Genomic DNA, 27,500 nt, shown 5'->3' on the forward strand with positions numbered 1-27,500 from the left:
AGGCGTTCTGAGAGCGCTGATATTCAGTAGCAGTGGAACGTGTCACTGTGTTTAACACTTCGATGGTCTGTGAGAGAGTGTGTGTGTGTGTGAGAGAGAGTGTATGTGTGTGTGTGTGTGTGTGTGTGTGTGTGTGTGAGAGAGAGAGAGGTCATACACAGCCTGTGCTGAGTCACTGTGTGTGTTTACTGTAATTGTAGAAGTCACCACTTTCTCTCTCTCATTCGTCTTTCATCCTCCCATCACCGCATCTCCATTAAACCCGCCCTGATGTCACTTTCCCATGATGCACCTGTGCTTTGAACTCATTGTTCTTCCTGCTCAGTGGTTGGATGTTGATATTGATGTCCGAAAGCACAGCGTTTGAAGTACACAAGTGTTTTTTTAAAAATTCTGAGCTGGAAAGAAATTTGTAAACAGTAAATGTCAGTCACAGCAGCCACATCAATCCACTGCAGGTACGCGACCTTCAGGTGACCTGTGTACGTAGAGTATTCAGGTGATCTGTGTACGTAGAGTATTCAGGTGATCTGTGTACGTAGAGTATTCAGGTGATCTGTGTACGTAGAGTATTCGGGTGATCTGTGTACATAGAGTATTCAGGTGACCTGTGTACGTAGAGTATTCGGGTGATCTGTGTACGTAGAGTATTCAGGTGACCTGTGTACGTAGAGTATTCAGGTGATCTGTGTACGTAGAGTATTCGGGTGATCTGTGTACGTAGAGTATTCGGGTGATCTGTGTACGTAGAGTATTCAGGTGACCTGTGTACGTAGAGTATTCGGGTGACCTGTGTACGTAGAGTATTCGGGTGACCTGTGTACGTAGAGTATTCGGGTGACCTGTGTACATAGAGTATTCGGGTGATCTGTGTACGTAGAGTATTCGGGTGACCTGTGTACGTAGAGTATTCGGGTGACCTGTGTACGTAGAGTATTCGGGTGATCTGTGTACGTAGAGTATTCGGGTGATCTGTGTACGTAGAGTATTCAGGTGATCTGTGTACGTAGAGTATTCGGGTGATCTGTGTACGTAGAGTATTCAGGTGATCTGTGTACGTAGAGATTTGAATGCATGCAGTAGCGCTACAGGTGTGTGTTCATATCACATAAACCACGCAAAGTAAAAAGTAATAACTTTTAGCATAAACTTTTCAGACTTTGTATTTATTTGACTTATATTTAGCACGACTAAACCTAACCCCTAACTCTAAACCTAACCCAAACCCCCTAACCCTAACCCTCTAACCCCCTAACCCTAACCCCCTAACCCTAACCCCCTAACTCTAAACCTAACCCCCTAACCCTAACCCCCTAACCCCCTAACCCTAACCCCCTAACCCTAACCCCCTAACTCTAAACCTAACCCCCTAACCCTAAACCCTAACTCTAAACCTAACCCCCTAACCCTAAACCCTAACCCTAACCCCCTAACCCTAAACCTTAACCCTAACCCTAACCCCAACCCTAAACATAACCCTAACTTTAAACCTAACCCTAACCCCACAAGTCTAACCCTAACCCTAACTCTAACCCTAACCATAAGACAAAAGTTAAAGCTGAGTGTGATGAGTGTGTGTGATGAGTGTGTGATGAGTGTGTGTGATGAGTGTGTGATGAGTGTGTGTGATGAGTGTGTGATGAGTGTGTGTGATTGTAGTAAGTCGGACGTGTGTTATTATAAGCGTATGAATCAGTCTCGTTCTGCAGCTGGAGAGAACGTGACAGACCGAGAGAGACTTCTGTAGAATGATGAATTACACACTTAAAATGACAGATGAACTCACACACACACACACGTGCACACACGCACACATGCATACATACGCACACACAAGCACACATACACACGCACACATACACACACACACACACAGACACACACACACATTCCCCTTCTTCAGTAATTGCTTTAATAGCGATACAGCATTAATTTAGTGTCGTTGCCATGGGCGATAGTGAGAAAGAATGTGAGAATCGATGGTGGAGAGAAAGAGAGAGAGAGAGAGAACAGGGTGACACAATGAGGGAGAGAGAAAGAGTGATTGAGAATATGAGAAACAGATAGAAAGTCGGGAGAGAGAGGAAGAGGAGGAGGAAGAGGAGGAGGAGGAGGAGGAGGAGGAGTATAAAACCTGTGCACAGAGACGAGTAAAACACGTGTAATTATTTAAGTATGTGATTAAACAGAACTGAACTGAGAAGAGCTGGACCATACGAGGATGTGATAATACTGAGAAAGTGAGACGTTATGTCATCATACATTTGTCTGATTCTGTGATCAGACTGTGATTGGAAGCAGTTGATTAGATGATACAGCTTCGAGCAGAAGCTTTAAAAATAATTGAGTACAGACTGTCCCATAGGTCCAGCATCACACAGTTAATGGTTTATATCTTTATGATTCTATCTTCTAGAAAATGATGTAGCTGAGTGACGGAGAACTAATCCCAAAACTTTACTCAAAATAATTTAATTTATTGACGTATCGAGCAAATTCTGTAAATAAAAGCTTTTGTTTTGGCATTTTAAAATATTCCTCCAGCAATGCTGGACTTACGGGACGCTCTGTATTTTAAAACAAACAAACAAACAAACAAACAAATAAATATATACATTTAAAGCAGCACTGCTGTATTTTTGGAAAGAAAGAGAAAGAAAAGTGAGTGAAGTAAAGAGGGAGAGAAGTGAATGAAGAAAGAATGTTAGGGAGAAAGAAATTTACTAAAAAAATGTGACAGAGGAAGACAATTTTAATAGAAAGAGAGAGAAGGGGAGAGAGAAGGAGAGAGAAGGGGAGAGAGAAGGAGAGAGAAGGGGAGAGAGAAGGAGAGAGAAGGGGAGAGAGAAGGAGAGAGAAGGGGAGAGAAGGGGAGAGAGAAGGGGAGAGAGAAGGAGAGAAGACATTTTCCATCACAGAAAGGCTTCCTCAGGGACGTGAAAACAGATGGAATGATGAAAAAGAGACTGAGGAAACCTAAAGGGAATTTTTAAAGTCCTCTCTCTCTCTCTCTCTCTCTCTCTCTCTCTCTCTCTCTCTCTCTCTCTCTCTGTCCTTGATGTACAGTAGTGTGAGTTTTGTTTTGATTCGCTCTGTGATATTGAACAAATCGAGTCCTGGCTCTGATCCTAAACACACAGCATTATTGTCTACACCGTGAGCGTTAGAAAAGCCGCACAATAACTCTCATTTCTCTCTCTCTCTCATTCTTTCACTCTCTTTCTGTCCATCTCAGGTGTGTTTAGATCAGATTTGTTCTCAGGTTTATTTGTACAGCGTATTTAATACACAAAGGGTAATTCAGTGTGCTTTATACGCACATGGATAAAAAGCAGACCGGACAAATAAAAGGTAAATAAATAAATTAAACATGTTTAAATGAAATAATAGAGAGATGAAAAGGAATAAAGAAGTGGCCAAGAATAACAGAATGGAGAGCAGCGCAGAACTAAACAAAACCACATGGGAACGGAAATGTTTTCAGAAAGGGTTTTAAAAGTTTTGGCTCCCTTCCATCGACACGGTGATGAAATTCAAAGCTGAAATCTTTCTCTCTCGCACTGCACCATTACAGAGAAAAGATTTGAACAGTGCGGGTGGTTTTTAAAGAAAATAGCTCAATTAATATCACAACCCAGGGTCAGTTGCCGTGAACTGAATGAGAGCTACATCAATAATAATAATAATAACATGAATGTTTGAGCAGCTACACCGAAATATTAAACCTTACACCTTCACTTTTACTAACTTATTTTAAAACTTCGACCTTAAATTTGAAATTCTAAACTTCCAACTAACCTCACTCTTCCAACTTTCAATTTATACCTTAAACTTTTAATCATTAAACTTCCAAACATACAGTAAATTTCAAATCTGTGTCCCTTCAACCTTAAAACATTTTCAACTTTCAAGCTTTGGACTTAAAATTTAAACCTTAAACATCAAACATTACCTTCAAATTTGAGCTTTAAAGCTGAAATATTTAAACTTTCAAAGTTCAGCCTTAAGCCTTAACTTAAACCTTCAACTTTAAATCTTAAACCCTGAGACAATTTTAAACAATTATCTTTATTTAAAAAATATTTGAGAAGCTACATGGCCTGAAATTCTAAACCTTACACCTTCACTTTAACTTTCCAACTCAAAAATATTAACTTACACATAACCTTATACATACAACTTTCAACATTATATCTTAAACCTTACTCATTTCACTTTCGAACATAACTTTCACATCTTAAACTTTGTCCTTTGAACCTCAAACCAGATTTCAAGCTTTAGCATTAAATTTCCTTAAACTTCAACATCCAACATTAACTTCAACTTTCAGCTTTAATGTTTGAAGCTTGAACTTTTAACCTTCAAAGTTCAACCTTAAGCCTTGAACTTTAATCTTAAACCCTGAATGAATTTTTTAAAATCAAATATTAATACTGTTTGAGGAGCTACGCAGTCTGAAATCTCAAACCTTGCACCTTCACTTTACCTTTCCAACACAAACATTACATTTTATACATTGAACCTTAAGCCTTAAATGTCAGGCTTAAATTTTTAAACTTACAACTAACCTCATACTTCCAACTTTATACCTTAAATCTTAATTGAACTTGGAAACATAATTGTCAAGTCTTTCTACCTTCAACCTCAAACCGTGTACTACTTTCAAGCTTTAGCCTTAAACTTTAAACCTTAAACATCCATCATTACCTTCAACTTTCAACTTTAAAGATTTAAAGCTTTAACATTTAAACCTTCAACCTTAAAATTCCAACTTAAAATATTAAACCCAGAATCAATTTTAAACCTCAGTGTTAAAATTAAAATATCAACCTTAACATTTAAAATCTTGAGCTTTTGACTTTTTCGTGATCCATTTTCTGCAAATTTATTTATTTATTAGTTGTTTTTAAACAAAGTCCATTTCTAATGAACTAATATTTTTCGTATAACGCGCACACACACACACACACACACACACACACACACACACACACACACATCAATATAATCATTCTCTATAGCTGTTTATGAATCCAGGTTTAAGGCATAATTGTTTAACCTTTCGATGAGTCTTATTTAATACATTTCCAGTGATTATTATTTTTTTAAGTTTTGAAGTTAATTTGTTAATAATTTTACATCATTGCTGTGTTTATTATGTTATAAACACTCTGTTAAGGTTATTACACACTGAGGATTTCACATTATACAAAGCTAACTAGCTAATTACAGTTAAACTGTTTCTATTAGAGCATTCACAGTTTATTAGATGACCTCACTGACTGCACCATATGCTACCTCTGTGTGTGTGTGTGTGTGTGTGTGTGTGTGTGTGTATGTGTGTATGTGATCTGTAGCCCTTTTGTATTGCAGCAGTGTGTAGTCTAGTCTAGTCAAGACCAGTAAAACACTTCAGGAGACATTTAATAATTGACACGCTACAGATTTTGTGTGTGTGTGTGTGTGTGTGTGTGTACGCGTAGGAGTGGTATGGGTGTGTGACATGTGGTCCTGACAGCTGGTAAGGCCAGGATTAGGAAAACCCCCCTCTCTAAGTGTTCTGGAGTGTGTGTGTGTGTGTGTGTGTGTGTGTGTGTGTGTGAGGGTTTTTAAGGGGTCAGTGTATAGTGTGTTCATGATGACCCTGATCTGTCCTTCTGTGTTTGGGGAGAGGCTGTGAAACACACACACACACACACACACACACACACACACATTGTTGTCTCTGTCTCTCTCTTCTTTCTTTCCTTGCAGTGACCTCTGCACTTGACCTTTGACCCCTATGCATATTCACATATGTGACTGTGTTTATTCACACATTATGGGTGCTTCTTGAGTGTGTGTGTGTGTGTGTGTGTGTGTGTGTGTGTGTGTGTTCTTTAATAGACCCTTTTTATCGACGGTTGTGACACACAGTTTACTCATGAGACAGTCCAATTTCCATCTCATCACTGTGCTGACAATGGATGTGGGCGGGGTTAGCAGGTGTAGGGGCGTGTCTGCTAAATGACTGACAGGTTAATAGACAACTTTAGCATGTCATATTGGATCAGAGTCGAAATGTAAATGTGACACACACACATACACACACACACACAGTGTCGACCCCAGGGGGCAGAGGGAAAGTGGGTACAGCTGGTTGTTGCCGTGACGACTGACCTCCCCCTTTTTATCAGTGTTTCCTGGATAACTCGTTAAATAACACATGTATGGGTTCACACACACACACACACACACACACACACACACACACACACCCTGCTGACCAGCTGCTCAAAGCTTGGATTAATTTAACTCTGACATGTGTCGCACTGGGTGTGTGTGTGTGTGTGTGTGTGTGTGTGTGAGAGAGAGAAAGAGAGAGGGTGTGGCATTACTTAATCACAGACCACAATGTCTCTCTCGTTCTCTCTCTGCCTGCCTGTCTGTCTCTCTGCCTGTCTGTCCCTCTGCCTGTCTGTCTCTCTGCCTGTCTGTCTCTCGGTTTCTTCTGTACACTAAAACACAGCGGGTCTCGTTTGTGTTATTAGGTCACTTGTCTGCAGGACTTCTTTGGAGATGACGATGTGTTTATTGCTTGTGGACCGGAGAAGTTCCGTTACGCACAGGACGACTTCTCCCTGGACGAGAACGGTAAAACACACACACACACACACACACACACACACACACAGATGTCCGAAGGTCGAAGTTAATTACCGTCATTCTGACATGATGTGCACCTGCTATCATAGATACATTTAAACCCACAGAAACCACACCCATAAAAACCACACCCACAGAAACCACACCCATATACACCACACCCACAGGCACTCCCACCAGTGCAAGTACAGAGCTGTAATGGAAATTACAATGTTTTTGAGAACTTTTATTGAGAACTTTCCTCCCAGTGGTCAGAGGTGGTACTGCAGCAGGAGGATACTGTATTATCTGTAAAATGTAAATCATTTATAAAACTGTTTCATCATCTGTTCCACTTGTTTATTGCAAAATTTTAATAATTATGTAATAAATGATTGTGTTTGTGTGTGTGTGTGTGTGTGTGTGTGTGTGTGTGTGTGTGTGTGTAGAGTGTCGGGTGATGAAGACTCCTAAAGGTCAGAAAGGTTCAGCTAAAAGTCCCGGTCCTGTTCGCCGCAGCAAATCTCCTGCTGAGTCCAGTGAGCCTACACACACTACACACACACACTACACACACTACACACACACTATATACACACACACACACTATACACACACACGCTACTCACACACGCTACTCACACACACTACACACACACACACATACACACACACTCACACTACACCTACCTAAAGCCACAGGAGTGAGGGTTTATAACCTTCACACTGGTTATTTGAGTGTGTGACTGTGGTACAGATGGAGTGTGTGGCTCTGTCGTGGTTTGGAAGATGTTCTGAGAGATTTCTCTCTTTTGTCTCTTTTATTTATCTGCAAAAAAAGCCCTGAATCAGCAGCATTCATTACCCACAATGCACTGCGGCCCGTGCCAGACACATCACCACTTTCACAAGTAAACACGGTGACCGTGACTTAGCAACCTGCGACCTGATGGAGGGACGTGCCAAAGCGTGTTCCACACACACACACACACACTCTCTCTCTCTCTCTCTCTCTCTCTCTCTCACACACACACACACACGTACACTCACACACACTCACTGTGTTTCCCCCCCCCCACACACACACACACACTCTCTCTCTCACGCTCACACACACACACACACACACACAAACACACATATACACTCACACACACTCACTGTGTCCCCCCCCCACACACACACACTCTCTCTCTCACACACACAAACACACACACACACATATACACTCACACACACTCACTGTGTTCCAAACACACACACACACACACACACACACACATATACACTCACACACATATACACTCACACACACTCACTGTGTTCCCCACACACATGCACACACTTCATTTAAGAGATGAAAGAATGTTTGAGAAGAATGAGATAATTTAAATAAACATTTATCACGTGTGGGTTAATAAACGGGAAAATTAATAATAATAATAATAATAATAATAATAACAGCAAATTAAAGTACATACTCAATTTGGTCCCTGCATGAAAGTCTTTTCTTCCCATCACTGTCTTATTCTGTCTCACTCTCTCCATCTCTCTCTCTCTCTCTCTCTCTCTCTCTCTCTCTCTCTCTCTCTAGCTAATGGTACCGGCTCCAGCAGTCAGTTGTCCACTCCAATCTCCAAACAGTCTCCAATTTCGACCCCAACCAGCCCCGGAAACGCCCGCAAACAGAAGGTACATCATCATCTACACCACCCCCCCCCCTCCCTCTCTCTCTCTCTCTCTCTCCCTCTCTCTCTCACTCTCTTTCTCTCTCTCCCTCTCTCTCCCTCTCTCTCCTGCTCTTTTCTTCATGTTTATTTATTTACACAGTGAATGCGTTTGGGACGGAGCCAACGTCAGTCTCATGTTCTCTCTCTCTTTTTTTATGTTTCAGGATCTCTATCTGCCGCTCTCCCTGGAAGACGACAACGAATCACTGGGAGAATCCATGTAAGCTCCGCCCACCCTTCTATCAGCCCGAGCTGCCGATCGCAGAGGTATCTGTGGCGTTCTTCGTCGCCCCCCGGTGGTGTGGAGGAGCGGTGTTTCTTTATGGCTTCGTCACCGTCCAGCTTTCGAGCGGTTTCCTGTCGTTTCTGCGTTTTTTATTTCCCCTTATTTCTTCTTCTTCTTTTTTTTGCTGCTTGTGAATTCGTCGCGTCCATTTACAGCACCTTTCTTCAAGTTTGTGTTTTTTTGTAATAATATTTTTTAATCTAATGTTCTGTATATGCAGGGCATATACACGCCGATCACGATCGAGATGAACACCTGGGTTTCTACGCAATTTAAATCCTTTTTGTGCATTTTTGAAGTGATTTAAAAAAAAAAAAAAAAAAAAAAAAAGACAGATCTCTGATATTAAATGTACAGTTTGTAGTTGTGAGTGCATTTCATATCAGAGTGTAGATTTTTTTTTTTTTTTAGATTTTTTTTACCTGTCATGATTTGTCACTTTAACATAAAAAAAAACAACAACATTCTTTCAGCGCTTGGTTCTGCGAATTCCGAGCAGCAAACGAAGTTCTCTCGGTCTGACTTGTACAAAAATACTTTTTATTAATCTTTTTTGTAACTCTCGCTGTGTTTAATAACTCGCTGTGCTTTTAAAACGAATCGAAAGCAGTTTTTTTTTCTTTCGGTCCTGACTAGGCATGTGCTGAAACTAACGGCGTTTTCAGATGGCGATAACAGGGTTAGGATTTTATCACAGTACTGTAGCTACATGTAGCTTTTTATTCCGACGCCGTCCTGCACGTGACGTTTGTTTGCTCAGAACGGCTCGTTAGCGTCTCTCTACACGTTAGCGACTCGGACCGAGAGCGACACCACGAAACATTTTGAATTTCACAAATTTTGACTGTTAATGGAAACAGGTTCACGTTTGGAATTGTCTTCTCGCTAACAACATCACGACATCTCGTATATAACGGATCGCCAGCACATGCCGAGTCCTGACCCACGCCGTGCTCAGCATTTCCACCACGCGGTTATGAAACCTGAGCTCACGGGGAAAAAAAGGGAGACGATTTTAAGTGTTTTTCGTGTTTAAGTAAGCAAACCGATTTAAAAAAAAAGTGAAAAAAGAGAAAAATAGAAAACGAATTAAAAAAAAAGAGAAAGAAATAAAAAGGAAGCAAGAAAACTGTCTGACCAAAGCCATAAGACTGAGGCCCTTTAGACAGGAATAAGCACACATTCACTACCATGAGATTAAAAACGAAATTTCTCCTTCTGTGCGTCTTTACGATTTTTTTTATTTTTCCCGAACGAGGGATTTCGAGGTGAAGAATTGAAAGCATGCTGGAGAGGATTTCTGAGAAGAAAGCCAAAGTAATTTGAAGGTTTGAAGGATTGAAGGATTTGTTTTTTATGTTCTGGTGGAGGTGTACATACTTATCGGCATGAGTCACTCTAGAGCTAGAAACTCGCGTAAATCTGAAAGAAAAAAAAACATTAAAAACCTTTTTCTACTTTCTCTAACTGAGGACGTTTGGGATAAAAGATCTGTTTGTTTTTTGGTTATAATGCATGGGGGTGTGTTCTCTCTTTACGGAGGAAAAAAAAACGGGAACGTCGACGCTTCTTTACGGAGGATAATAATCATGTCGAAACTGTCTAAAGCTCATACCACACCTTGATTTGATTTGATTTGATTTGATTCAGGAGTCTGACGCTAATCCGATCCGATCGCTTCTTTCTCAAACACTTCTACATCGTCATTATTACTGTTAACGATTTTTACAATTCTTCATGTTTTATCGACTGAAATCACGCTCGGAATTTCCCGACTGTACAAATCACTCAGCGTTAACGAGCGGGCTTTTTTTAACAGACTGATTTCATGCTTGGTACACACACACACACACACACACACACACACACACACACATAAGAATACAAAATAAATCCTCTGTCTCTTGTATAATGGTATGATTTCATAACCACTTCCTGTTTCGGTATCAACACAGTGAAAGGATATACACGGTTTAATACGCACTCGGTGTTCTGAGGTGTGGGTCGATACATCGCTCCTGTATCTTTTATAAACTTCATTACATCAGCGTTTTTAATCGTCTGACATCGTACGACTTTCGCGAGTCTCACATTGTTGGGCCCTTAATAGGCGTCCGTCTTTAAGCTGCCTTCATCTAGGGGACTTGAACGCTGAGCAGAAACATCGTTAATATCGTTAGCGTGGGGACGCGGACGCGATTAATCGACACACACCTAATTCTTCTCGTCAACCTTAACGTGTGAACCTGTCTCACCTCCTGTGGTGCCTTTTCTCCATTCTGCTGTTCTTATTAATGAATCAGTCTGTATACCTGTCTTACTCTCGATCTGTCTCGCTCGATATCTATCTCACACTTTATCTGTCTTACTCCCGATCTGTCTCGCTCGATATCTATCTCACACTATATCTGTCTTACTCTCGATCTGTCTCGCTCGATATCTATCTCACACTATATCTGTCTTACTCTCGATCTGTCTCGCTCGATATCTATCTCACACTATATCTGTCTTACTCTCGATCTGTCTCGCTCGATATCTATCTCACACTATATCTGTCTTACTCTCGATCTGTCTCGCTCGATATCTATCTCACACTATATCTGTCTTACTCTCGATCTGTCTCGCTCTCTTTCGATCTGTCTCTGTATATGTTTTAGTCTCAGTTTTTTTCTCTCTCTCTATATATAAGTCTCACTCTCTATACCTGTCTCTGTCTCTATCTGTCTCACTTTGTCCATCTCACTCGCTATATCTCTTTTTATCTGTCTTACTCTCTCTGTCTCTCTCTTTCTGTCTCTCTCTCTATCTGTCTTTCTCTCTCGCTGAAGTTGGTTTTGTAGTATTTTAGGTGAACTCTTCACACAGTGCAGATTTTTTCCCCCTCATCCTCACACACACACACACACACACACACACACACACACACACACACACACACACTTTTTGCTCCCTTTGGTTCGGGGATGAATTTTGAACTTCCTCTGTAACGATGATGATGATGATGATGATGATGATGATGATGTATTTCCTGCTGTGTCATCGTGACTGTTTCGGTGATGTCATTCTGTGTATCAACTTCGATTTTCAATAAAAAATGAGATGTTATTCAAACCCCGTTTACAATCGTTACTTTATCCTCATGGTGATTTTTACACCGTGGAGTGTTGTCGTTGCCATGGCGATCATCGGCGACCGACGGTGCCACGTAAGCGTTACCTTGGGGACAGTCTCCATGGTGACGACGCTGAATTGCTAGCTGCATTGTTTTCAGTTGTGAACTTGTTCAAAACGAACCCAGGCAGCTCGTCACCTTTTCATTTTTCATTTTTAACATTTTAAGGAACTGTTGTCGTATGTTTGTGTTACTGCAGATTATAATTTGTCGAATTCTGCTAATTAAATTTGTTAGCTAAATTTAGCATTAGCATGTTTCACTGAAATGTAATATGAAGTAAGCTACCTACACAACACCTTCACCTGAACACGTCCATGCGTCCGACGCTTCACACCAGTCATTCAGGAGCTGAACAGAGCGGAGGGGTTACTCGAGGTCGTTTTTAAAAGTCCCTCCCTCCTCTTCTCCCTGCGCTGAAACAGCTGCAGAGTCTCTGACTGAGGCGCTCTAATGAAGGGGTTGTTCTTATTAACAGAGATGTGGAGTGTGGAAGTCTCTTCGTCTGTTCGTCTGTTCGTCTGTCACTGGCAGCGGTCCGAGGTGGGTCGTTGATTCACAAAGACGCCGAAGACGTGGATGTTTTTTGTTTTACAAGAAAAGATTTAAAAACCACCAGATGAATGAACATCTGGGCTTCAACAGTGACCGAATGAAAGACATCTTACCTGCACTGCGACACACTTCCTGTGTGTGTGTGTGTGTGTGTGTGTGTGTGTGTGTGTATATTAGGGGTGGGGTCCTTTTTCAAAAACAACTAAACAACTGAAGCCTGCTCCAACAAAGAAAGAAAGAGAGACAGACAGAGATAGTGAGAAAGAGAACAGACACAGACAGGGAGATGGAGCAAGAGAGAGCACGAGGCAAAGCGAGAGAGAGAGCGATAGGGCAAAAGAGTGCTAGAGAGAGAGAAAGAGTGACAGACAGACAAAGAGACAGACAGGGAGCGGGAGGAAGAGAGAGCACAAGGCAAAGAGAGAGAGACAGGGATTGGGAGAAAGGGTGCCAGAGAGAGAGATAGAGAGACAGACAGAGAAAGAGCACAAGGCAGCGAGAGAAAGAGAGACAGACAGACAGACAGAAAATGAGACACAGAAAAACAGAGTTATTAAGAACAAAAGAGGAAAAGCAACAGAATGCTTCTAACCATCCCTCATTACAATTACCCCCCCCCCCCCCCTCCCACCACCCAAAAGGGTGGTTGCTATGGTAACATGGGCAGCTCATGCAACGGACCCCACAGAGTCAGTTGCACCAACTGAAAAATAATTACAGCTCACTTAATAATGATGAATCATTACTCCGTCCTGTTCACTTCCCCTAACCCCTCAGCAGTGTGAATGAGACACGAGTGGTGAGACTGCTCCACTTTCACTCTAATCCTGATCTAAATACATCACAGATAATTATACATGCGTGAGGTCATCAACAATTCTATAACTATATAGATCACAGACAAAAACAAACAAACAAATGTATGGTTGGGTAAATAAATAAATAAATAAATAAATAAATCATTTCATTTCATAGCTTTACACTAGATAATATGATATTTAATATATACATCAATGAATTTTCATTCAACTACAAATATATTTTTATTTCATCAATGGAGTAACAAATGAATAATTTACTCAGAAATATTATAGAAATGTAATGTTTATATATATTATACAAATATTATACAGGTCTCTGAGATATCTGCACTGCTTCAGCTGACTGTAGAGTTTCCCTTTTATACGGCGCGTGTAATATTGCAGTTATTTGTTGTAGTTTGGTGCCGCCTAGTGGTTACAGGAGAGCATTACCGCAGCGCCCAATGTTAATCTGCTCACCTGCTCATCTCACCTGGACCCACAGCAGAGGATCCTCGTGAAGAGCTGAAAATCAGACCAGACAGCGTGGGAGTTTATAAACCTCGAGCAAGTCAGTGATAGGACAAAACATGTCCAAGTCGATTTCTTCTTCTTCTTCTTCTACTTGGATTTTGATCCAAGATGGCGGCGTGGTAGCACGCAGCGGCCACGTCAGGTCCACTAATATGGTGCATGTTACGTGTAGCTTACACCAACTGGGAAACTTTTTAAACAGATGTACATTGGAAGCACCAGTGAACATGTCTATCATTGCCAAATTCTGCTGAACATTGGAGAACAAAGCTCAGGAGGAATAAACGTTGGACTGCGAGAAGAGCTACACAACCTCAGGAACCTACGCAAACCAGGCCCTGGGACCGTGGAATCACCTGATGCTGCTGGCTGGAAGAAAGGTCGCCTGAAACGGTGTGTGAGACAGCCGACATCCGTGCTAGGCTAAAGGCTAACCTATCCATTCTCCTCTCCAATGTTCGCTCTCCTGACATCTTCAACATTTCCCTGAGTCCAAGCAGTCGTCCCTGTGTGCACCCCCCAGGGCCGTGTACTCAGTCCACTGCTGTTTACACTGCTGACTCATGACTGTGCTGCAAAGTTCAGTTCTAATCACATCATCAGGTTTGCTGATGAAACTACAGTCGTGAGCTTCATCAGTAACGGGGATGAGTCAGCGTACAGGGAGGAGGTGAATCACAGAATGGTGTAGAGACAACAATCTATCTCTTAATGTTGATAAGACTAAAGTGATGATTGTCGACTTCAGGAGAACCCGAGTGGACCACTCACCACTGAGCATCAACAGAACAGCCGTGGAGAGAGTCAGAAGCTCCAGGTTTTTTGGTGTACACATGACTGAGGACCTCTCCTGAACTCTCAACACCACCTGCCTAGTCAAGAAGACCCAGCAGCACCTCCACTTCCTGCAGAGGCTGAAGAGAGCCAAGCTTTCTCCTCTCATCCTCACCTCCTTCTACAGAGGGACTCGTTTTCGCTGACAGTATTTCTGCTGTACTTCTGCTACATCACACAATAACTTATAGTGTTTACAGACCGTGTCGTGTGTATTTACTGCCTTGCCCTCGTCTCACACTGTTGTGTATTTGCACTTTCTGTAGTCTTGTGTATAGTTCTGTGTTGCACCATGGTCCTGAAGATACGTCATTTCGTTCCAATGTATACAAACTACATAGAGGAAGGACAACAAAAACCCACTTGACTTGACTTCTTCTTCTTCACTTCGCAAATTGATACTATTGTTTCATCACAATTTTTGGTGTAGAATCACAAAATTCAGCCAAGGTGTGGATCACTGGGGGCACCGGGGTGGAGGGGTGGGGGGGGGGTTGTATATTATTAGGTAACAGACAGTTCTGGAAGTTGACGTGTTGGAAGCAGGAAAAATGGGCAAGTGTAAGGATCTGAGAGACTTCGGCAAAAACCAGATTGTGATGTCTAGACGTCTGGGTCAGAACGTCTCCAAAACAGCAGGTGTTGTGGGGTGTTCCCGGTATGCAGTGGTCAGAACCTACTAAAAGTGGTCCGAGGAAGGAGAACCGGAGAACCGGCGAAGGGTCACGGACGCCCAAGTCTCAGTGATGCGTCCGGTCCGATCCCACAGAAGATCTACTGCAGCACAAACTGCTGGAAAAGTCGATGCTGGTTCTGATAGAAAGGAGTCGGAACACACAGAGCGTCACAGCTTGCTGCGTCTGGAGACGTGTAGCTGCAGAGCGGTCAGAGCGCCCATGCCGACCCCCTGTACTCCACCGAAATCTCCTATAATGGCCATCAGAACTGGACCACGGAGCGATGGAAGAAGGCGTCCTGGTCTGATGAATCAGGTGTTCTTTTACATCACGTGGAGGCCGGGTGCGTGCGTGTCGGTTAATTTCCCAGATCTCAATCCGATTGAGTGTCTGTGGGACGTTCTGGACCGACACAATATTAGGCAGGTGGTTTTATTTTTATGGCTGATTGAGGTATCAGAGACAGTTAAAACTGAACTGCAATGCCTACGAACACCCTGGAATATAAAGGAACAAATAAACACACTAACAACCATCTGAGATTCCATAGCAACCGCCCAGCTATGACATAGCAACCTCCTGGGATTGAATAGCAACTGTCCAGCAACACCATAGCAACTACCTGGAATACCAAAGTAACTGGCCAAGAAACACCTTAGCAACCATATGGAATACCATAGCAACCACATAGCAACACCCTGGCAACCACCTGGAATACCTTAGCAGCAGCCTAGCAACCATCTCCAGTATTGTTTAACGTGCTCTGTCAAACATGAATTTTAGCCTTTATGGTACACAGCGCTTTTATCCAAAGTGCTTTACACTGTGTCTCATTCACCCATTCACACACACACACACACACACACACACACACACACACACACACACACACACACACACTCATACACTCACACACACACTCACACACCAGTGGTAGCAGAGCTGCCATGCAAAGCGCTAACTTGCCATCGGGAGCAACTTGGGGTTCAGTGTCTTGCCCAAGGACACTTCGGCATGTGGAGTCAGGTGGAGTCACGTGGAGTCACGTGGAGTCAGGTGGAGTCAGGTGGAGTCACGTGGAGTCAGGTGGAGTCACGTGGGCCGGGAATCGAACCGCCAACCCTATGATTAGTGGACGACCCGCTCTACCACCTGACCCACAGCCGCCCAGTTTAATTTTATTTTTTATTTATTTGAAAGACAATAAACCATAAATAACAGATGAGTTTCTCCTGTGTGTGTGTGTGTGTGTGTGTGTGTGTGTGTGTGTGTGTGTGTGTGTGTATGTGTGTGTGTGTGTGTGTGTGTGTGTGTGTGTGGTGGGGGGGCGGGGCCTGTGTGTGTGTGTGTGGTGGTGGGGCGGTGCCTGTGTGTGTGTTGAGGACAGACTTCTGTGTGAACAGTGAAACACGCAGTTTATTATCTACACACACAGGTAAGTCACTTCCTCATCGTATGTGTGTGTGTGTGTGTGTGTGTGTGTGTGTATCTTTCAATCTTTCTTTTAGTTTTTATTAATGCATACAGTAGTGCAGAAAACAAACAAGATCCAGAGAGAGACAGAGACAGAGAGAGAGAGACAGAGACAGAGAGAGAGAGAGAGAGAGAGAGAGAGATGGTAGGGAGAGAGAGAGAGAGAGAGAGAGAGAGAGAGAGAGAGAGAGAGAGAGCGGCAGAAGAATGCAGCAGTGTCTGACCTTCATGTAGTAACTTGCTTTGATTTTAGACACAAACCGAACATCTCAGGAAAACTCTGTGTGTGTGTGTGTGTGTGTGTGTGTGTGTGTGTGTGTGTGTGTGTGTGTGTGTGTGTGTGTGTGTGTGTGTGTGTGTGTGTGTGTGTGTGTGTGTGTGTGTGTGTGTGCGCGCGCTTTAAGAACCTGTTTGGAGAAACCTGCATGCATAAGTTTGCACACTCACACACTCACACACACACACACACACACACACACAAGCACTTGTTTTCGTCTTCATGATGTCACTTACCTTAGTATTAGTAAGAGAGTATGAAAGAAAGGGCATGGCTGGAATTCACACACACACACCTAAAATAGGTTAGGTATGGTGTGTGTGAGTGTGTGTGTGTGAGTGTGAGTCAGCAGATAAAGCAGGAACGCTTAAACAGCTGACCATATATAAGTGTTTTAAGTAATCTCCAGCTTTGATGTGTGTGTGTGTGTGTGTGTGTGTGTGTGTGTGTGTGTGTGTGTGTGTGTGTGTGTGTGTTTTCTGCAGTCATGATCTTTGTCCTCTGAGTTAAAAGTGTTAATAAGAATAATCAGGCTGAGTTTCAGTGGGTGTAAGAAATGATTAACACGAAACCGAATGCTAATCAAAATAAACAACAACAACAACAACAACAATTTGTTTGAAGAATTCATTTGACTGGTTATGTATCCAAACTCAGATCTGATCGAAGGTTCTCCGCACGCACCCAGAGCGAGTTTAGGAAGCGAGCGCCATGTTCTCGACTCTGTATAAGAACCAGCGCTACGACGTCCTGAAGAAGGAATGTCAGGAGGAGAAGAAGCTGTTTGAGGATTCGGAGTTCCCCTGCAGTAACACCTCGCTGTTCTACAGAACCCCTCTGCCCGGGAGAGTGGAGTGGAAACGGCCGGGGGTGAGACACTGTTCTGGACTGTGATTGGTCAGAAGCTGGTGATGAGTTCTCTATAACAGCGGCTCTGACAGTAGCGCAGGTTTATATTAATGCTCTCGCTCTAATGCTGGTCAGGGAACAGCTGTTTACAGCTGCTATAGTGTAAGTGAGAACAGGAACTAACTTGTTTCACGAACCTGAAATGTAACTATAAATGGATAAAAAGTGGGTTTTTTTTTTATTTAAGTTGTTGGAAAATTGCAGTTGTATAAAAATAATAAATGTCCTGAGTGACAGAGAGTGGTGCGATGAAGCAGAGTTACTGTTACTTCCCCGAAGTTGATTCGTTTCCAATAACAGCACGTCCCCAAGTGTTTTATTCCTCACATAAAGTCTGCTACACGACTGCGGAAGCTGTTCGAGGGTCCAGTGCAGCTCCAACATGATCCATCTGAAAGAGTCTGTGTAGAGCATTCACTCTCTCGAGCTCGTGTTGGTCTCCTCGTGTGTGTGTGTGTGTGTGAGTGTGTGCACGTGTGAGTGTGTGTGTGCGTGTGTGCGTGTGTGAGTGTGCGTGTGTGTGTGTATGAGTGTGTGTGAGTGTGTGAGTGTATGTGTGTGTGTGTGTGAGTGTGTGTGTGTGTAAGTGTGTGTGAGTGTGTGTGCGTGTGTGAGTGTGCGTGAGTGTGTGAGTGTGTGTATGTAAGTGTGTGTGAGTGTGCGTGTGTGAGTGTGTGTGAGAGTGTGTGTGTGTGTGTGTGCGTGTGTGAGTGCGCGTGTGTGAGTGTGTGTGTGTGTGTGTGTGTGTGAGTGTGTGAGTGTGTGTGAGTGTGTGTGTGTGTGTGAGTGTGTGTGTGTGATTGTATGTGTGTGTAAGTGTGTGAGTGTGTGTGTGTAAGTGTGTGTGTGTGTGTGTGTATGAGTGTGTGTGAGTGTGTGTGTAAGTGTGATTGTGTGTGAGTGTGTGTAAGTGTGATTGTGTGTGTGTGTGTGTGTAAGTGTGATTGTGTGTGTGTGTGTGTGTGTGCGTGTGTAAGTGTGTGTGTGTATGTGTGTGTGTGTGTGTGTGTAAGTGTGATTGTGTGTGTGTGTGTGTAAGTGTGTGTGTGTGTGTGTGTGTGTGTAAGTGTGATTGTGTGTGTGTGTGTGTGTGTGTGTGTGTAAGTGTGATTGTGTGTGTGTGTGTGTGTGTGTAAGTGTGATTGTGTGTGTGTGTGTGTGTGTGTGTGTGTGTGTGTGTGTGTGTTTGTCCCAGGATAGAAATCTTTCCTGAAATCCTGATAAGATCTTTCTACGTCAATACTAAAGTCTGTATTATTGAACTCCTTTGCCCCGAAGCTCTGGAAGCGATTTTGTTGTTCCAGAATTCTTGTTCTTGTTTGTATTCCTCTGGTGAAGACGTGATGATTAAACCTGGAGCAGGGAAGGAAAATATAATCACACCTAATGACAGACATGGAACGCGTCCAATCTTCGAAAAGAAAACAAAACCGGGAGCGATGATTTATGGAGCAGCGTTCGGTGGTTCTGTCTGAAACGGGGTTGACGTCTTGAGCAGCTCGATGAACGAGGTCCGATTTTATATCAGCACAGACGAGTTGGTGTGTGACCGTACAAGGATAATGTAGCTAATAATTAAAGGGAATATATGGCCTCCAGTTCAGCATGGTGTCCACAGCGGTGTCTCCTCACTCAGCTGGTGGAGGGGTCCGGTCTCTCTGACGCTGTACGACACACTCTTCAACTCTTTCAGACTTCCTGGTTATGGCGAGAGTAATATTTCAGTTGTAAATATGAGTGTTTAAATTGAATCCTCTAGTTTTTGAAGCCTCTTTGTTTTTTCTGTAGGAGATAAGCGAGAACCCTCATCTGTTCGTGGAAGGCATCAGTTCTCATGACCTGAATCAGGGTGAAGTGGGAAACTGCTGGTTCGTCGCAGCTTGTTCCTGTTTGGCTCTTAAACCAGATCTGTGGCAGAAGGTCAGTCTGAACATCTCATCTCATTTGTGTTGGAATGATGTGAATTTCATTCCTGGCTGAAGGGCTTTTCTTACACTCCAAGTCCTCCGGGTATAAGTATGGATAGCATCATGCGTGAAAGCCCAGTTCTTCTCACAGTAGTGCAAAAGCAATTTGCAAGTTTATGAGTTTCTATTCACTGGGAGCTGAATTCGCCCTGAGGAAGTCTAGGTGTGGTTTTTTTTCTCCCATTATGCGAGTTTAAAGATATTTCTGTCTACACCAGGGAGTCTGGAAATGGCTCATTTATGTTATCTATTATAAAGTATCTACTCCGGTATTGAAGATTGATGTGCTGCTTAGCATTCTGTTAGAGTTGAGTGTTATTTTGAAGATTAATATCTAGGATGTTATCTGACTAGTGTATCATCACATCTCTCAATTTCTACTATTTGTCCTTTTGGAACGGATCAGCATCTGATATCGACTTGGGCTGTCTACTTCACACAAAAACACTTAGCTCACATTGGCATCTGACCAGAGATAGAGATTGAGCAATGGTGATTGTTAGAGATAAAGAATCTCTGATTATGTCTTTCAGTCCTCCGTCAGCCTTACAGCCTTTTTACTTCTCTTAACTCTTAGCTCTGTGCTGCTATGAGCTAGAAAGTGTGATTGATCACAGAGTATTCAGGCCTGGGGAGTCTAAATGAACACACTGACACATGCTGTTCACAGAGACATCCAGTTTATTTTGTCTAGAACAGGAGTATTTATGCACATAGATAACAGCATTGCGTGGGCGGGTTTCTACTTGTGCAGGTGCTAGACAGATTCAACTGGGTACTGAAAAGGTCAACCCAGACACATGGCTATTCCTGTCCACAGATTACAGATCCTTCTGGGGATCCATAGATGATCCCAAAGCAGACTCTGAGATATATTCACTCCAGGATTCCAGGATCTGTTTCAGGGTTTTCTTGTAAGATGCCTAAACCACTACAACTGGATTCACGGGAGCAGCAGCTCTACTCTGCTGGATTGAAGAGCTCCTCATTATATTACAGAGAGGAAGACATGTTGTAGACTCACCCCCGTATGATGAAGGACGGGGGTGAGGTGTCATCCGCTCAGGTGGCCAGCATGTGATGGACAGTCTTTTAAAATTACACTAGGATAAAACCACAATTGTAACAATTCGTAACAACCACTCGGTAATTTAGAGCAAAACTTGTCATTTAGTCTGAAATTTTGGTACACTTTTCTGTCCATTGTTTATGCTGATTTTCTGATTTTCTGGTCACCAGGTGATTCCTAACTGGAAGGAACAGGAATGGGATCCCAAACATCCAGACCGCTACGCGGGAATCTTCCACTTCCAGTTCTGGATTTTTGGGGAGTGGACAGACGTGGTTGTGGATGACCGTTTGCCCACCATCAATGGGAAACTGATTTACTGCCACTCCAAATCCAGTAATGAGTTCTGGAGCGCTCTGCTAGAGAAGGCGTATGCCAAGTAAGCGTGAATGTCGTTAAAAAGAGTTGCTGTTGCACGAATTAGGAAGAGGGGATTTTGGATACTGGATATGATTTTATAAATCTTCCGTTATACTGTACATCAACAATCAATGTTCTTTATCTTTGTCCATAAAGAACAAGAATTGTTGTCATCTCCTTATAGCTAACGTGATGTGTTTGTAGATTGTCGGGCTGCTATGAATCGCTCAGTGGAGGGAACACAGGAGATGCTGTGGTAGATTTCAGTGGTGCTGTAAACGAACCTCTTAGTCTGGAAAAAGGCAACTACCGCACTGACCCCAAAGCCAAGGACAAACTGTTCTCAGACCTGCTCGAGGTCTATGAACAGGGAGGCATCATCAGCTGCTCTATAGCGGTCAGTGAGGTTTCTCTATCTGTTTAATATACCGTTATATACTCAATACGACTCCATTGAATTCTGTATAGATGCTGTAAGATTTTTGTGATACCTACGAGTTGTAGATTTTGTAGAATGGGGCATTGTGAAGATTTGTTTTAACTGTTTTTATACCTGTAGGTTCTGATGCATGGGTGCGATTGCTACCTGTATTTTAAATAAGATTCTGACAGTGTCTGTGGTCATGTATTTGCTAAAAACAGAGAAATGTATAGTATATGGAGTCTCTGAAAATGTTCTTCTCCTGTTTCCTGTCAGGCATCTCCTCATGAGCGGGAGCTGCGTTTGGCAAATGGTCTAGTCAAAGGTCATGCATACTCCGTAACAGCAGTGAAGAAGGTGCGGCTGGGACATGGCCTGCTGGCCTTCTTCAAGAATGAAACCATCCCTCTCATCCGCATGAGGAACCCGTGGGGTAAACATGAATGGATTGGAGCCTGGAGTGACAGGTGAGAATGAGAGATGAAAAGAAAAGTTTGGTTGCTTTCATGCAAGCTCTGAGATGATATTGTCTTCTCACTGTAGCTCAGAAGAATGGCAGAAGATTGGAAATATGGAGAGGAATAATCTGGGCATCACTGTGGAGGATGATGGAGAATTCTGGTGAGTCAACATTTTTCACAATTCTTAGAAAATCTCTCCAAAATTCTGTCCACCAGGAAAGGAGACCATAAGATGTTACTCTTCATGTAGACCTTCGGACTTATTCTGCCTAAAATAAAGCTCATACGGAGCTGAGAACAATTTCCATTTATCTGTTTGTTGGTGTTAATTCTTCAGGATGTCTTTTGATGACTGGTGTCAGAACTTCACAGAAGCAGATGTGTGTCGGTTGATAAACACGAGTCTTCTGAGTGTCCAGAAGTCATGGAATGAGGTGGTGCATTTTGGGAATTGGATAAAACACTCAGATCCTCTAAAGAACCGGTGTGGTGGCTGCATGAACCATAAGCAGACATTCCTACAGAACCCACAGGTACCACAACTGTCCTCCTACAGAATCTTCAATTACCAACATAACACAGGTATCACCACAATCGGGCTCCAGAGGAACCATTTTAATCTTATAGATTCCACAGGTACCAGTCCTCCTACAAAATAATTACCAGCACTAGATGCCAATGTAGTGACTTGTTTACAGAATGCACAGATATCACCACAATCTGGCTGTAGAGGTACCATTATAACCTTGTAGAACCAACCGGTACTTCCCTCTTCACACAGAACCCATAGATATCACCACAATTGGGCCCTAGAGGTACTATAATAATCTTGTAGAACCCACAGTAAATCCACAGGTACGACCAGAATCTGCTCTTCCTACAAAAAACTAATTTACAGAACCAACAATCTGTATCACCTTATAACCATTCAAAACCCCCAAAGTCCAAAAGTACCACCACATCCTGGTTCTTTCTGTACAAATTAACATATTATCACAATATTACAGAACCCACAGCTATCACCACAATATGGCCCTAAAGGGTAATATCATAAAATGTAGAACCCACAAGTACCTTCCTCTTCCTACAGAACCTACAGGTAACACCACAACCTGCCCGTCCCTACAGTACTCATATGTGTCACCACAATCTGTACCTTCCCACAGTACCAACAGGTATACCACTGGAATCTTACAGATCACAACAATTCTCCTACAGAAGCTTGAGCTAATCCCACAATCTGGTCCTTCCTAAGCAAAATGTACCGCTACTGTAATTGTTCTGATTGTAGAGATCCAACATCAGGGTGCACAATCGACTCCTTCAAGAATTCTGCCAAGAGCACTGTAGTCTTTACATTACTAATGATACCATCACTTTCTAGACAGTGTTATAGTTACTGCCACAATCTTATAGAACTTTCGGGACCACAACAACAAACATCTACTGTTTTTTCAGAGTTTGTCCCTTGGTACAGGCCCCTCAGGTACCACCACAATTCGCCTCCTTCTGCATCTCTACAACAATTCCATTTTCTTGCTACTCAGAATTTTTCCGTATAGCACACACATACACACTCCGTTTCCCTTTGTGTGTGTTCCCAGTTTGTGTTGGATATCTCTCAAGAGCAGGAAGAGCTGCTGGTCTCACTGCAGCAGAGAGATATGAAGATCCACAGAGCTCGTGGCGCTGGTGAAAACCTCACCATTGGATTCGCCATCATTAAGGTATCAGAGCTGAGACTTGAGTAGTAGTAGTCTTGTGTTTCTCTGCACCTGCTTGAACACAGGAAACCTGCTTGCTAGGTGAATCGTGTGTTTTTGATGAGAAAAGTACCAAATTATAAACAGGATAAACAGGTCCAAGGGTGTGGAATTTTGCATGTTCTCCTCATATCTATGTCTATGTGGGTTTCCTCCCGGTTCTCCAGTTTTGGTGTGGAGATGGATTGGCTACACTAAATTGTGAAAGAGTGTGTGTAATCCTACTTGCTGCTCAGTGTTTCCCAGTATCCACCATTGCTGAAGATGTCATGAACTCTTGCTGAAGATCTCATCAGTCTCATTCTGGCTCTGCCTTATCCCAGCTTGTTTTTAAACTGTTGCTTATTATTAGGTGTTGTAATCTTGAGTCTTTCCATGAGCCTCGTATTACTAATCTGGTATTTCCTGCTTTTGACTTTGACTTGCCTGTTTGGGTTTGGACAACAGATTTGTCTTTCTTAACCCAGTCTTTTAACCCAGTGTTTGTAAAGCACCAGTTAAAAGATCCTATACAACTCTGACACCACTGATGGGTGTCCTTACATTTATACACACCATAACCTACAGCCACATTAGCGTTAAACCGGCAGGTCATTGTACATTTTCTGTGGATGTGCAGGACACTGAGCCACAATTTCACCCACAAGTGACATTTGAGTTGAGATTTCAATTCAATTTAAATGAGGTATGATGCTGATAACTGACCTGTTGGTGTGTCTGGTGAGTGTTAGCTTGTTTTGCTAATCTAATCTGAAAACCAGGCTAGTACGAAGCCGAGCACATAGAATGTGAATAAAACAACCGATTTTCACACTGATTGGTGTGTTATTTAATTTGTGCCTGACCAGGTAGCTTTAGAAGATATATATATATATATATATATGACAGGCCATTGCCACAAGAGACAAACAAGCGGCACGAGAGATTTGCTCTTGTGAATATGGGGTAATAAGAACACACTGTGTGTCCTGAATACCTACTTCAAGTACAGACTAAGGTCCTGATACGTATGCATTTAAACATGTTGTTTGGACCTGGCTGGAGAAGAACTATTGGACTGATAAAACTCAGAGGGCAAATATGTAAAAAGCATATTTGGGATGTTAGCATTAAACTCCTACGCTGCTTGGACGTTCAGTGCTTTCGCTCCCATTTTAGTAAAGCAGCCAGCAGATCTTCAGAGATGATTGACTGGGTTTTGGCTCTTCTGAAGGGAAAATGTCCCGATGAGAGAATTAGAACGAATGTCTAGACACAGAAGTATTAATGACTGTGTTACATCTGGGCAAAGTTCACTTCCCAATGAAACAAATAGAATCACCTCTCTGCGACGAGTCAGGATTTTCACCCCATCGTAGCAAGCTGAGAAAATACAGAGCTTGGGAAGTTCTAGATAACCGATAAAATACGGCAGGAGAGAGTGGATGATTATTAAGACAAGAAAATGTTGAGGGGGATTTAGCAAGGTGACGTTCAAGTTATTAAATAAAATGGAACAATGCAGTTTATATGTACAGAAATGACACCATCTCTCTCTCCTCACACTGCACCAAGGTGGAGCTGAACAGGAAGTACCGCATGCATGACATCATCACCCAGCAGAACGTCGCCGCATCCACATACATCAACGCGCGCTCCGTGTTCACGAGGAACGTTTTGCCTAAAGGTCGTTACGTCATCGTCCCGTCCACCTTCAAACCCGACACCCTGGGGGAGTTCATGCTCCGAGTTTACACGCTTCAAGACGCTGGGTGCAAGTACGAGTTACTAATACATACAGACAGTATGTCACATGACTTTATAAATATTATAACCCCAATTCCAAAAAAGTTGGGACGCTGTGTAACATGTCAGTAGAAACAGAATGCAGTGATTTGCGAATCTCATAAACGCGCATGTTATTCACAATAGAAGATAGAAAACATACCGAATGTTTAAACTGAGGAAATGGACCGTTTTAAGGGGGGGGAAATTAAGGTAATTTTGAATTTGATGGCCGCAACACGTCTCAAAAAAGTCGGGACGGGGAAACAAAAGGCGGGAAAAGTAAGAGTGTTTTAGTTAGAACTTTAGTTCATCGCTTCAGTGTGAAGAACTTGAGCGATATTCATAATATTTTTCTGACCGTGTTTAAGGGAGCTGGATCTGGATAAACCCAGTGTGAGCTGCTGGAGTTCTTTTCGGGGTTACCCTCAGCTGGTTACTCAGATTTACATTCACGGAGCAAAAGGACTCACAAATCAGGACAGAAGTGGAGGTGAGGCTATTTGGTGGTGGCTTAACGGTTAAGGCTCTGGGTTACTGATCAGAAGGTCGGGGGTTCAAGCCCCACTGCTGCCAATCTGCCACTGTTGGGCCCTGGAGCAAGGCCCTTAACCCTCCCTGCTCCAGGGGGCGCTGTATATGAGGTTGTATATATATATATATATATATATATGTATGTTCACTGTGAAATAAATTTAATACAATAAAGACTCATTATCATTATCACATCCCACCCCATAAACATTCATGATTCCTCTAATTGAAGTCCCGCAGTGTTTCAGACTCCTGACGGTGTGTGTCGTGTGCAGGTGCGGATCCCTACGTCATCATTTCCTGCGAGAACAAATCGATCCAGTCCCTAGTTCAGAAAGACACGAGAGACCCGCTGTTCGACACCAGAGCCATTTTTTACAGGAAGAAACCACGGAAACCAATAACCATCCAGGTGAGACTCTTCAGTGACTAATCACAGCTTGAGAAACCGCTTCGTATCAGACCATAACTCATCCCTACCTTACTTTAACATTGCTCAAAATTTACTATGAGCAAATGTGGCAAATTCACAAAGTTTTACATTTTTACATATTAGCTAGATATACGTCGCTGTATCACTCACTATCTCTCTGTAACTTACATCTGCTAACATTTAAGACCTTTAAGGGAATGAGATCAGTAATCCTGCTAGCTAACTGGAAATGATTCATTTAGCTGGATTAGATTCATGAATTCGATTTGCTAGCTAGTTAGCTTCTGAATGGTTTTGTGTCTTGAGGTGTCTAGTATTTATAAAAAGAGAAACATCTGCAGCGGTCAGAAAGTACAAGTGAAAGTGTCTAAAACCTGTGTGTTTTATTGACTGGAACATGCCAGGAGTGAAAGCCTCAGATCTCTGCTTCCGAGTGTGATAGGAACACCAAACCTGCGCTGCTGTGTTTGTCTTCACCTCCGAAACGCGCGGTGGGAATGTACAGCAAATCTGAGAAAGTCACATTTTTCACCCAAAAAACCACAAAGGCTAACCCCTTACTGTTTTTATTTTGGGGTGAAATTTTTGACCTTCTCAGATTTTCCCCAAGTTCCCACCGTGCGTTAGGGAGGTCGGGACTGACATGGAAGTGCACTTAGTTTTCTCCCATCACACTCCAAAGCTGAGATCTGAGATCCTCCCATCTCCACTGGGACAGGGACGCGCCCCAGCAGCATCTCAGAAGAACCTGCTCTGAAATGATGAAATACTGAAAATGTCGATCAGAACATTCATAATAACGCTGAAAAAATCCCGAACAAAAGCATTTTGACTGGGTTTTGGAGTATACGTGGATT

At 42.7% G+C, this 27,500-nt stretch overlaps 2 protein-coding genes across 3 annotated transcripts in view; both read left to right on the top strand.

Annotated features, from left to right (window-relative positions):
* Positions 1-11,751, top strand: part of LOC108260164 (neuronal migration protein doublecortin) — a 32,333-nt gene extending 20,582 nt beyond the window's left edge. Inside the window, exons 4-7 of the mRNA XM_017460231.3 lie at positions 6,531-6,633; positions 7,074-7,163; positions 8,219-8,316; positions 8,519-11,751. Coding sequence (XP_017315720.1) covers positions 6,531-6,633; positions 7,074-7,163; positions 8,219-8,316; positions 8,519-8,578 — 351 coding nt within the window. The 3' untranslated portion in view covers positions 8,579-11,751. The remainder of the gene's footprint in view (positions 1-6,530; positions 6,634-7,073; positions 7,164-8,218; positions 8,317-8,518) is intronic.
* A 4,804-nt stretch (positions 11,752-16,555) lies between these two features.
* LOC108260142 (calpain-5) overlaps positions 16,556-27,500 on the top strand; it is a 12,269-nt gene continuing 1,324 nt past the window's right edge. Inside the window, exons 1-12 of one of the 2 annotated variants that reach the window (XM_053676937.1) lie at positions 16,556-16,647; positions 17,620-17,832; positions 19,660-19,791; positions 21,078-21,286; positions 21,472-21,664; positions 21,965-22,155; positions 22,232-22,309; positions 22,487-22,682; positions 23,754-23,876; positions 25,467-25,669; positions 26,048-26,169; positions 26,486-26,622. In XM_053676937.1, coding sequence (XP_053532912.1) covers positions 17,674-17,832; positions 19,660-19,791; positions 21,078-21,286; positions 21,472-21,664; positions 21,965-22,155; positions 22,232-22,309; positions 22,487-22,682; positions 23,754-23,876; positions 25,467-25,669; positions 26,048-26,169; positions 26,486-26,622 — 1,743 coding nt within the window. In that variant the 5' untranslated portion in view covers positions 16,556-16,647; positions 17,620-17,673. Of the gene's footprint in view, positions 16,648-17,619; positions 17,833-19,020; positions 19,538-19,659; positions 19,792-21,077; positions 21,287-21,471; positions 21,665-21,964; positions 22,156-22,231; positions 22,310-22,486; positions 22,683-23,753; positions 23,877-25,466; positions 25,670-26,047; positions 26,170-26,485; positions 26,623-27,500 lie in introns of those variants that run through there. The other variant, XM_017460186.3, reaches the window with a different exon arrangement.

The sequence above is a fragment of the Ictalurus punctatus genome, chromosome 28 (genome assembly GCF_001660625.3).
Source record: "Ictalurus punctatus breed USDA103 chromosome 28, Coco_2.0, whole genome shotgun sequence".
Lineage (NCBI taxonomy): Eukaryota > Metazoa > Chordata > Actinopteri > Siluriformes > Ictaluridae > Ictalurus > Ictalurus punctatus.